Below are 10698 nucleotides of genomic sequence, written 5' to 3'. Positions count from 1 at the left end.
AATTTAATTAGTCTGACTATTATTATTATTATTATTATTATTATTATTATTATATAAGCGTTAATACACTCAATATAACTCATAATAACAGCCCAAATAATTATTTTAATGACCTAATAACATTCCTATAATTATTTGAAAGTTATATTAAAAATTATGTAAGCGTAGCACACTTACAACGAATTTTATCGAAAACCGGAACTTAATTGGAGCAGCATTTCGAAACCGAAAGACTCCTTTTTCTCGGGACTGGAGCCTCGGGGCTTCCTTAGGGTGCTAGGGGTTCACTTAGACTTTAGGGAGGGTTCAAAACCCTAGAGAGAGAAAGATTTTAGAGAGAGAATGAGAAATGGTGTGAAAAATCCGAAAGAGTTCGCATCTATTTATAGGGGCTGGACCTCGGTGGTACGCTGGGCGTACTCTCGGATAGAGTTGCCAGCCGAAGCCAGCTGTCTCGCACTTCGGATGGATAAGACCCGAAGGTACGCTGGGCGTACCGGATCTCGTACGCGTGGCGTAGGGCGAAGGCAAGGCGATGTGGCGCTGATCAGAAGCGAGCCTTGTCATCAGTATCGGATGGCTGTGGCACTGCCACGTCAGCTACTTCGCACCAGGTCTCGCAAATTCGATTTGGAACTTCAAAAATTCGTATCTTGTGCATACGAGCTCTGTTTTTTACGTTCTTTATATCCATGCGAAGGTGGGAATGTACTCTACAACTTTCATTTAGACTCCGTCGGCTAATTTTGACTTTATTTTAAAAGTTATATTATTAACAGGCCGGGACATGATTGGTCTGTTAAATCCTCATAACTTCTTCATCCGATATCCGTTTTCACCCATATTTTTCTTGTTACGCTACTTTTAACGAGATCTTCGATTCTCGTTTAGGTCGTGTCGGCTAAAAACCGCTCGATCTAATATTCGAATTTCGGGCTGTACACTGGTAACTCGAAACTTCGAAAAATCATAACTTCTTCATACGAAGTCAGATTTGGGCGTTCTTTTTATCTATGTTCTTAGTTTAACATATTCTACGACTTTCGTTTAGATCACTAAGGCTAAATCTCGCTTTATCGTAAATTCATTATTTACGCTTCCCGGTATCGTACCTGTTCTGTCGTGAAACTTCGACGGGTCATAACTTCTTCGTTATAACTCGGATTTTGGTGTTCTTTATATCCCCAGAATCCTTGTTTTGACCACTACAACTTTATATAAAGATATCAGACTTATCTCACTCTTTAATTTTGACGCTTATTTTTATTCTTTATTAATTATACATTTATAATTAACTAATAAGCACATAATTCACATAATACTCAAATATTTCATCTTTATTACTTCAAAAAGAGTTACAGTAGTTGACCTATACTATTACATTGACAAATATGCTTAGCACTGAAACCCGAACGTTACAAAATACACGGATCATATGGTCTGATGAATTACTTCCCCAATAATGTTACAAAATGATTTTAGGGCTTTAGGAAAGAATTTGGACACTTCTCATGATCATATATAACACTAATATAAATATTTGAGGGTTTAGAATGGTTACTAAGTATATGAACTCAATGATCATTAGCTAGAGTCAATTAGTATAAATTATTAGCACCTTTTGAACGGGAACTTGATTTTGAATATATGGGTTACAAAGTATAAACCCTTGACTTTATATGGGTTATAAAGTATAAACCTTTAACTTTTACTCGCTGCTTAATAAACGGGTGTTGTTAAAGACACCTAAAATTAGGGTCAAAACCACCGAAGTAATTAAAGTCAAAACACTATTAATCATAATTTAAATCATTACCTCGTGTTAAATCAATATATTCCAATTCAACAATATACATAAGCTTTATATTTATGGTCCCTTATTTTATATTTTAATTTTAGTTTTAATCATTTTCTTTTTTAATATAAATAATATACAAGCTCCATATATTTGCAACATAAATAAGTTTTACATTAGGTCCTTCATTTTATATATTGATTTTAGTTTTAATTATTTTCTTTTTTAATATATATATATATATATATATATATATATATATATATATATATATATATATATATATATATATATATATATATATATATATATATACGGATGAGCATCGGAACCGGGTACCCGCTTTTGGAACCGGAACCGGAACCGCCTTGGAACTGCCGGTTCTGGAACTGGAACTGCCTTAAGCGGTTCCGGTTCCGGTTCCTAAAGTTATGGAACCGCCTTAAGCAGTTCCGGTTCTAATTCTCATTTTTTTGGAACCGCTACCCGCTGGGTACCCGCCGAAACCGGTTTATATATATATATATATATATATATATATATATATATATATATATATATATATATATATATATATATATATATATATATTGGTATTTCATATAAATATGTGTGTGTTACTTAGACCGGTTTAGAATATATTATGTCCCTTTTTGGTCCGAATTGATTCGATTTGGATCGAACTAAGTTGCGGTTTTATCGAAAAAAGTTAATGTAACCGGGTTACCCGCTCCCGGAACCGGAACCGCCGGTTCCGGGACTGGATCCAAAAATTTAAGAACCGCCTAGACCGGTTCTGGTTCCGGTTCTAACTTTTTAGGAACCGCCGGTTCCGGTTCTCGCCAAATGAGACGGGTACCCGCCTATGCTCATCCCTATATATATATATATATATATATATATATATATATATATATATATATATATATATATATATATATATTTTCACACATATATACACATATGGATGTAATATTTTGAGTTTATACCATTCTCTATTTTAAAAGATAATAACATTCCCCACCTTTTCATTTCGTATTAGGCAAAACTAATAATTATATTTATACGGTCCTTTAACTTACCCTACATTTACAATAAATATCCTATCTTTATTTTTAGTGCGGTCTAAATAATGCCACTACAATCAAATCAAAATAATATAACTATGTTTACATTTATGGTCCTTTAACTTACCCTATATTTAAAATTAATATCATATCTTTATTTTAGTGTTGTTTAAGTGAATATCAATACCATCAAATCAAAATAATATAACTATATTTATATTTATGGTCCTTTAACTTATCATGTATTTACAATAAATACTTTATCTTTATTTTAGTGTGGTGTAAACGATTGGATCAAATCAAAATAATATAACTATACTTACATTTATGGTCATTTAACTTACCTTACATTTACAATAAATATCATATCTTTATTTTAGTTCGGTGTAAATGATATCACTACAATCAAATCAAAATAATATACCTGTACTTACATTTATGGTCCTTTAACTTGCCATACATTTACAATAAATACTCTATCTTTATTTTAATGTGGTGTAAATGAATACCACTAATAAATACTCTATCTTTATTTTAGTGCGGTGGAAATGAATTACTACAATCAAATCAAAATAATATAACTATACTTACATTTATGGTCCTTTAACTTGCCACACATTTACAGTAAATATCATATCTTTATTTTAGTGCGGTGTAAATGAATACCACTACAATCAAATCAAAATAATATAACTATACGTACATTTATGATCATTTAACTTACCTTACATTTACAATAAATACCCTATATTTATTTTAGTGCGGTGTAAATAAATACCACTACAATCAAATCAAAATAATATAACTATACTTACATTTATAGTCCTTTAACTTGCCATACATTTACAATAAATATTCTATCTTTATTTTAGTGCGGTGTAAATGAATACCACTACAATCAAATCAAAATAATATAACTATACTTACATATCTTTTAGAAGTTATTACTTATTTGAATAAAACGTGGTTGACACGATATAAAGAAAAGTTTGTATCTGTTTGGACCGACGTATTTTTCCATTTTGGCAATTTTACAACCAATAGAGTGGAGAGTCAGCATGCCAAAGTAAGATTATACTTGGACTCATCACAATCAGATTTAGGGACGGTATTACCAAGAATTCATGATGTTGTTCAGTCTCAAGACTATACAATCATGATTATAGCACGACATCGTTTCGTCCATCCAATTTTCAGATGTTTGGTTGGTAATGCTTCAATTTATGCACTTGAAATAATATTTGAACAAATCAAATTCCTTGAAATTTGTGGATGTCAATTGCGTACTAGTCATGGGCTACCATGTGCGCACGAACAAGTGGTATATTTAAAAAATGAAAATCCAATACCACTTGATTCCACTTAATTAATTGAGTTTCACTGGATTTGGTTTTGCACAAAGTGAATATTGGTTGATTATGCCTAATAGTGGATTTCTCATCGCTAATAAGTATGGTGTAATTGTCTATTTTTTAGATAAACAAGGTTCGTCGACCTGTTTTCCACTTTGGCATGGGCCGCAAGATATTTCACATCATATATCTATTGTTATCGCCTTCGTTTATAATGGTCATTACGTAAAAGTTGATTTACAAGAATTACATTCAATGCCTACAATTTTGTCACTTTGGCGTCACCACAAATCAGAACGTGCTGCTGGATGGGAAATATTGTATAATGTTTGACTTAATGCATATATTCCACCGAATGCACCACGTAATAATTGTAATATTCATATAGTTAATGTCCCTGATAATTAATAAAATTAAAATATGACATTGTTTGACGAAACGGTAGTAAATGAAAATGATAATTTTATTTGTTATAGTTGTGAAAAAAATATCATATTATATTTTTTATTGTTCGTTTAATTGTTTGTGATCGTTATTTTTATTGTTCGAAACGTAAACAAACTCGAATTTAAACCGAAAAGTTTATAAAAAACCATGTAATTTAAAAAAATAAACAAAAGAAAAGGTTAACCACCTTAAATTATACCGACAAATATATAAAAATAAACACGTAAAAATAGTTTTTTTAGGTTAACGAATGAAAATTATTAATAAAAATCAAATTATGTACAATAGGACGTTAGCAAAAAGGGTCATTCATGCAAGTTTTGAAAACCACGGATACCGTATTCGTAAAAAAAATTATCATGGATTGACTTTGTGACTTTTAGCAAATCATAAGGACCACTTTTGTAATTTTGATATATATATATATATATATATATATATATATATATATATATATAATTTGAACATATAAAAAAATTTATATGAAATCTATACAAACTGTATTAAAATAAAGAATAAATAAAATTGTTATATAATAATAATAATAATGATAATAATAATAATAATAATAATAATAATAAACTGTTAAAAGAAAATAACAAAGTAAAAAGAAGAATAAGTTAGTGATTTTATTTGAAACAAGGATTAAAAGTGTAATATTCATAAATTATAGGGATACAATCTATTAATTTTTAAATTAGGAAACAAATATATTAAAATAGTTTTGAAATCGGTAACCTCTTTCATTCAATAAAACCATTATTACTTAGTATTTTTTTAATTAACTTAACCAGTTTTCAACAAGTGGTTTTGACTTGTATTCCTGGTGTATTTAAAATCCCCCTTAATGAACCCTTTGGCTTTGGAATGAAAAGTTATTAAATTTTGAATTTGATAATGTTGAGTACCTTGAATTTAGTTTGACTTTGATTTGTAGGGTCTATTTAACACCATATTTTTTGTTATTATTTTAAAACATAAATAAATTATTATGTACAATAAAACAAAAATAACAAAGATTAAATTAAAAATTTTAAAAAATAATAGTCTATTCAAATCCGTTAAAATTAAATTAAATTAATTAATTAAAAAAAAAAAGTTGAAATGTGGGTTTAGATTTGGGTTCAGATTCAGGGAAATAGGCATTCTATGCTTCCCAATCGCTTTCATAAGTTCATTTACGATGTATGGGGTTGGTAATGATTATGGGTTAACACTTCAAATTCAAAAAAATTGTTCCACTCGTAAATTAGACGGATACCCTGTTTTTCCTTCCATTCCCAAAACCTCTTCGATCATTCATTCAATCTTCCATGGCTTCATCTTCTGAATCTCAACCACGCTAACCCCCTCAAAACCCGCACAACCTCTCTTCTACGGTTACATAACGAAATTCAACTTCAATTTCCCAAAATCTTATCTCTTACGTTGATTTCTGTTTATCAAGTTCGATCTCAAAGGTACGCAATTTCTTTCAATTTCCCTAATCATTCATGCCACATCGTAACTAAAACCTGTTTTATAATGCTAAGATATTCATTCGTTTGGTTTCTCACGAGATTAATCGATTCTGTCAATAATATGAAGTCAATTTCTATTTTCTACGACTATTGATGTAGCCCTAGAAACAAGGGTTTCATTCTGATGTGAATTTCATGTTTCTTTTCAGTTCCTTATCTGTTCCAATGGCATCGCTGGTCTCAACTTCAAAGGCCATTGGGCAGATGTTTAAGTGCAATAACAGAGGTAGACAGTTAATCAGATGCTTAAGGAACAATTCCAAAGTAGAAAATCGATGCTTCAGAAGCATTTCAAGAGTCGAAACATGTCAACCAATCGTTAGTAGTCATGATCATGAAGTAGAATTGCCTTTTTCACATTTTAATAGGAGTATTCAAAGGAGAGGATTTCTTGGCATCGGTGATGGAGATGAAGGGAATAAAAGTGGTTTATCAAAAGTTCATGAAGAGACTTGTATTATGGGGTAATAAATTAATAATCATATTCAGTTATTCACCCTTTTTCCTATTTCTTATCTCCTACAATGGTGTAATCAGAAAGATTCTTTCATCGTTTTTGTTAGATATTCCCCAGAGCAAATGTATGCAGTTGTTGCTGCTGTTGACATGTATCAAGATTTTCTTCCATGGTGTAGAAGATCAGACATAGTGAAACGTCATTCTGATGGATCTATTGATGCTGAGCTGGAAATTGGGTTTAAGCTTCTTGTTGAAAGCTATGTCTCTCATGTCGAATTAATTAAACCCAAATTAATCAAGGTCATAAAATCACCTTTATAACTTATCTTACACAATTTTTTTTTCTTTTCTTTTTTCACATAACCAAAACTCTTTTGTTTTATTGTATATATTTTTTTACAGACAACTGCATCAAAAAGTAGCGTTTTCCACCATTTAATTAACATTTGGGAGTTTAATCCAGGACCTGTTCCAGGGACTTGTAACCTTCATTTTGTTGTAGATTTTAAGTTCCAATCACCATTATATTCACAGGTAAGTAATTTTCGTCGTTTTTTTTTAAAATCTTTTGTTATATTTTAATGACTAGAGAAATATAAATATTTAAATGTAATTAAATAATTAAATAATGTATTAAGTTAAAAGAATGTTTTGTTTATTTTTATATAGGTAGCATCCATGTTCTTCAAGGAGGTGGCGTCTCGACTGGTGGGTTCGTTCAGTGATCGCTGCCGTTTAATTTATGGGCCAGGGGTTCCGGTTAATAAATCATAATTATAATCATAATTATTTTATTTTTGTGTAACATGAATTAGTTTCATGAATTCTGTTTTTAGATTGATGTTTTATTGTTAGCGTTATTCTTAATGATTTATTTATTTGAATTTAAAAGAAAAGGCATGGTAAGTAAGTACCATAGATTTATGAAAGTTATTAAGAAAATAATTTATAATAATGGCAAACTTAATTTATGTAAAAACATAGTATTAGGAAGCGTAGGAAGAAGATTTGCGAATCTTTATGGTAGATTCAAAACCTTATACAATATACCTTAGTACAAAATTTGGATCAAACTCACACTTACTCCATTTACATGATAATTTTGAAAGTGTTAAACTCACCAAAATATGTAGGCGTTGTAAACTAATCTATGATTTTATGGATGTATAAACAAGTAAACAACCTAATAAGTTTGATGAAAGATTGCATTATTCTTTCTGAAGTGCCTTCTTGATCTCCTCTCCAATGCCTCCAATGTACATGCTTATAAATATTAGACAACATTACACAAATGATACTTAAATTTTTTTTTTTTTTTTTTAAATAATCCTTATAAAACCTTTTTTTTGGGTGAACTATGGGTACCATCAATCTTTATGACTAACACTATTAGTTTTTCTTAAATATAAATAAAAAGATTATATTTGCCTTTTTTTATTTCATTATTAACCGGTGTGGTCTCTCTCTCTCTCTCTCTCTCTCTCTCTCTCTCTCTCTCTCTCTCTCTCTCTCTCTCCACAAATTTGGATCTAATGCATCTCAATATCTCATTGCATAACGAAGACAAATTTGGGTCTAATACATCCATCGCATATGAAGCATGGCTATGACGAGTTTGATTTGTATTTCTTTGGACGATATTGTGTCTAGTGCATCTACCTACATACGACCTTTGTAGTTTTTGTTGGTCTTCATTTGTGTTTGCCATGTTTTGGGCAAAGAGGCCACTATTTTTTTTTTTTCAATTTTATTTATAAAAATAAGCAATCCATTTGTAAAATAATCAGATAGATAAAAAGCATAAAAAGGGATACAGATATCTATCGTATTATAGTTTGCAACAAAATCAAAGAACTGTTGATAACTTCACCTTTCCTCATAGACATAACATGATTTTATTCCTTTATACAATCATTAATTCAATTTTTCATTCTTATCTTTGTAGACCACATCTTCCACAAAATAAGAATATATAAAATAACCAAAATGAATTAATTATGATAATATGTTACGATTTACGAATTTTTAGCAGCAGCAGCAGGAGTAGAAGAAGCAGGTGCTGCTGTGTATTTCTCTATAGCCCCTTTAATCCGCTCCTTATCTCTCGTTGCAAAAGCTTCCAATAATATTCCATTTTTATAAAAATGAAACAGAGGCACTGCCTGTATATTTATTACAAACTATAAATATAAATAAAATAAAAATGATGTTTAATTAAAAAAATAGGAAATACCTCGCACTTTTTATACCTTAATTCGAAGTCTTTCTGCTATATCTGATTGTTCATCGTATTCATCAATCACCTGCATTATGGATTGAAATCATGTAAATGTTTATTAAAGAAACGTAATTTATTAAAGAAAAGAAAAGAAAAAAAACAGAACTCACATTATGTTTTAAGAAGATAACAGGGGCCTCTTCATCACCCAACCCTCTGCACAATTTTGCGAATCCTTGTTCTATATATTTGCAACTACCACATGAAGTTCGATAGAAATCAACCACAACTAATGAATTAGCTTCTTTTGCTTTTTCTAAAACTGAGACTAATTCCTCATCTTTCTTGATTTCTCTCACGCATTCAACTGGACAAAGCTCCTCATCTTCATCAGACAACTCTTCTTCATCTCCATTACTCATAATACATTGGAGCGGATGATGATAATGATACTGAATCAATGGCAATTTCCTATTATTCTTCAATATGGAATTTGTGTTTAGAAGAGAAGAGGGAAAAGTCGAAGGATGCTTGAATTCTGTTATCCCATTTTTGAATTTTGCACAAGTTAAGATGATTCGATGTTTATGTAGTGCCGAATGTATAGACCATGGCATTTTGAATAGTTCTAACTTGGATACCCTTCGCAATTCCACTTTTGATGTGCGTAAACTGTAACAAGTGGCAATGAAACAATAAGTAACTGCGTTTGCGTAATTGTTTCTCGCTTTTTATAACAAGTTGTTCTGTTTATTTGGTAGAGAAGTTTCTTGATTCACGAATTCACAAAGCAGTGAGAATTCATGGGAAGACAAACCTATTTGCTAGCACTCGATTGAAATGTATTCATAGACGTAATCCCCAATTCCTTCTTCCTTCAGATTCAACTTGATTTACCTTGAGAAAATTTTCTGCGAGAGCCCTATAATCGGATGACATTTCAGGTCAAAACAAACAGCTACGATGCGCATGTTTTTCTAAACTGACTATTTTAAACAGCAGGGAGTGCAATCACGCAATAGGAATGAATGTAGCTTACGATTGCAGATGAAGAGATTGAAGGAAGAAAAATGGATAAAAACATTATGTCGATTGTAATTCGAGAGAAATAAGACATGAAATAGTACCTGTAAGGTGAAGAATGGAGAGCAGTTGCGATGGCGGAAGAGTTTCGCTGATGAGAAAAGGACACCACAAGGCGAAGCCATAGCCGATTAGCCATATTAGTATATTACATTCACCACCACAAACTTGTGCTTGTCCTATCCACCACTCGCTCCATTATTCCAATTTCCACAGTTGAAAGTTGAAAGTTTGAATTTTCGTCACCCTGGTTTTTCATTATTTACAATCTAGTCACTAGAGTTTTGAAGTTTATGATTGTGTCTAGAGGTGTCAAACCTTGAAAAGAAGAAAATAATTGGGTTCTATATAAATCTACTAATAAAGTGTATGACAATCTCATGCAATATTTTTATTTGATTTGTCAAAACAATGACGATAAATATAAAAATTCTAAATGCTTGTTAGTCCTTTAGGCATGTAACATAATATTTCTATCTTTTTTTTTTTTTTTTTTTTTATTGATTTTATATAATTTTATGTAAATTGGTTTATCTGGTTTGTTAAAACACTAATTGTGAGACCCGTATATTATACGGATTGGATAAAATAAAAAAAAATTAAATATGAAGGTTTAAACAAAAAAAAAAATTAAATTTAAAATTTAAAATTTAAAATTTGAATTTAAAAGGAAACATATCTTCTCTAATAAATGAAGATTTTTTTTACACTTGTCACACTCTCATTCATTTTGCCACATATCATTTTGAATTAATTT

The 10698-nt window shown here is 30.4% G+C and overlaps 2 protein-coding genes across 3 annotated transcripts; one reads left to right on the top strand and one right to left on the bottom strand.

Annotated features, from left to right (window-relative positions):
- Window positions 1-5825: 5825 nt before the first annotated feature.
- On the top strand, window positions 5826-7488 carry LOC145039014 (uncharacterized). Its single transcript, XM_078987178.1, has 5 exons — window positions 5826-6121; window positions 6331-6645; window positions 6745-6940; window positions 7043-7174; window positions 7310-7488. The coding sequence occupies exons 2-5, from the start codon at window positions 6347-6349 to the stop codon at window positions 7412-7414; spliced, it is 732 nt and encodes a 243-aa protein (XP_078843304.1). The 5' UTR covers window positions 5826-6121; window positions 6331-6346; the 3' UTR covers window positions 7415-7488.
- A 1007-nt stretch (window positions 7489-8495) lies between these two features.
- On the bottom strand, window positions 8496-10111 carry LOC145043321 (Thioredoxin superfamily protein). Of its 2 annotated transcripts, XM_078991944.1 has the most exons (5): window positions 9986-10103; window positions 9676-9780; window positions 9029-9530; window positions 8890-8943; window positions 8496-8802 (listed from the first exon to the last, which is right to left on the bottom strand). In XM_078991944.1, the coding sequence occupies exons 3-5, from the start codon at window positions 9473-9475 to the stop codon at window positions 8656-8658; spliced, it is 648 nt and encodes a 215-aa protein (XP_078848070.1). In that variant the 5' UTR covers window positions 9476-9530; window positions 9676-9780; window positions 9986-10103; the 3' UTR covers window positions 8496-8655. The 2 variants fall into 2 exon arrangements, with proteins under 2 accessions (XP_078848070.1, XP_078848069.1); XM_078991943.1 differs by lacking the exon at window positions 9676-9780 and having other exon boundaries at window positions 9986-10111.
- Window positions 10112-10698: the final 587 nt, after the last annotated feature.

Source organism: Lactuca saligna, chromosome 4 (genome assembly GCF_052625555.1).
Source record: "Lactuca saligna cultivar CGN05327 chromosome 4, ASM5262555v1, whole genome shotgun sequence".
Lineage (NCBI taxonomy): Eukaryota > Viridiplantae > Streptophyta > Magnoliopsida > Asterales > Asteraceae > Lactuca > Lactuca saligna.
The sequence above is the reverse complement of the archived record's forward strand: the minus strand, read 5'-3'. Positions and strand labels throughout refer to the sequence as shown.

Excerpts from the sequence above, each read along its gene's own strand:
- LOC145039014 (XM_078987178.1), top strand. The coding sequence starts at position 6,347 with ATGGCATCGCTGGTCTCAACTTCAAAGGCCATTGGGCAGATGTTTAAG. Across the intron at positions 6,646-6,744 it reads GAAGAGACTTGTATTATGGG|ATATTCCCCAGAGCAAATGT; the intron begins GTAATAAATTAA and ends CGTTTTTGTTAG. Across the intron at positions 7,175-7,309 it reads AATCACCATTATATTCACAG|GTAGCATCCATGTTCTTCAA; the intron begins GTAAGTAATTTT and ends ATTTTTATATAG.
- LOC145043321 (XM_078991943.1), bottom strand. The coding sequence starts at position 10,080 with ATGGCTAATCGGCTATGGCTTCGCCTTGTGGTGTCCTTTTCTCATCAG. Across the intron at positions 8,944-9,028 it reads TTATCTTCTTAAAACATAAT|GTGATTGATGAATACGATGA; the intron begins GTGAGTTCTGTT and ends TCCATAATGCAG. Across the intron at positions 8,803-8,889 it reads CAGAAAGACTTCGAATTAAG|GCAGTGCCTCTGTTTCATTT; the intron begins GTATAAAAAGTG and ends ATAAATATACAG.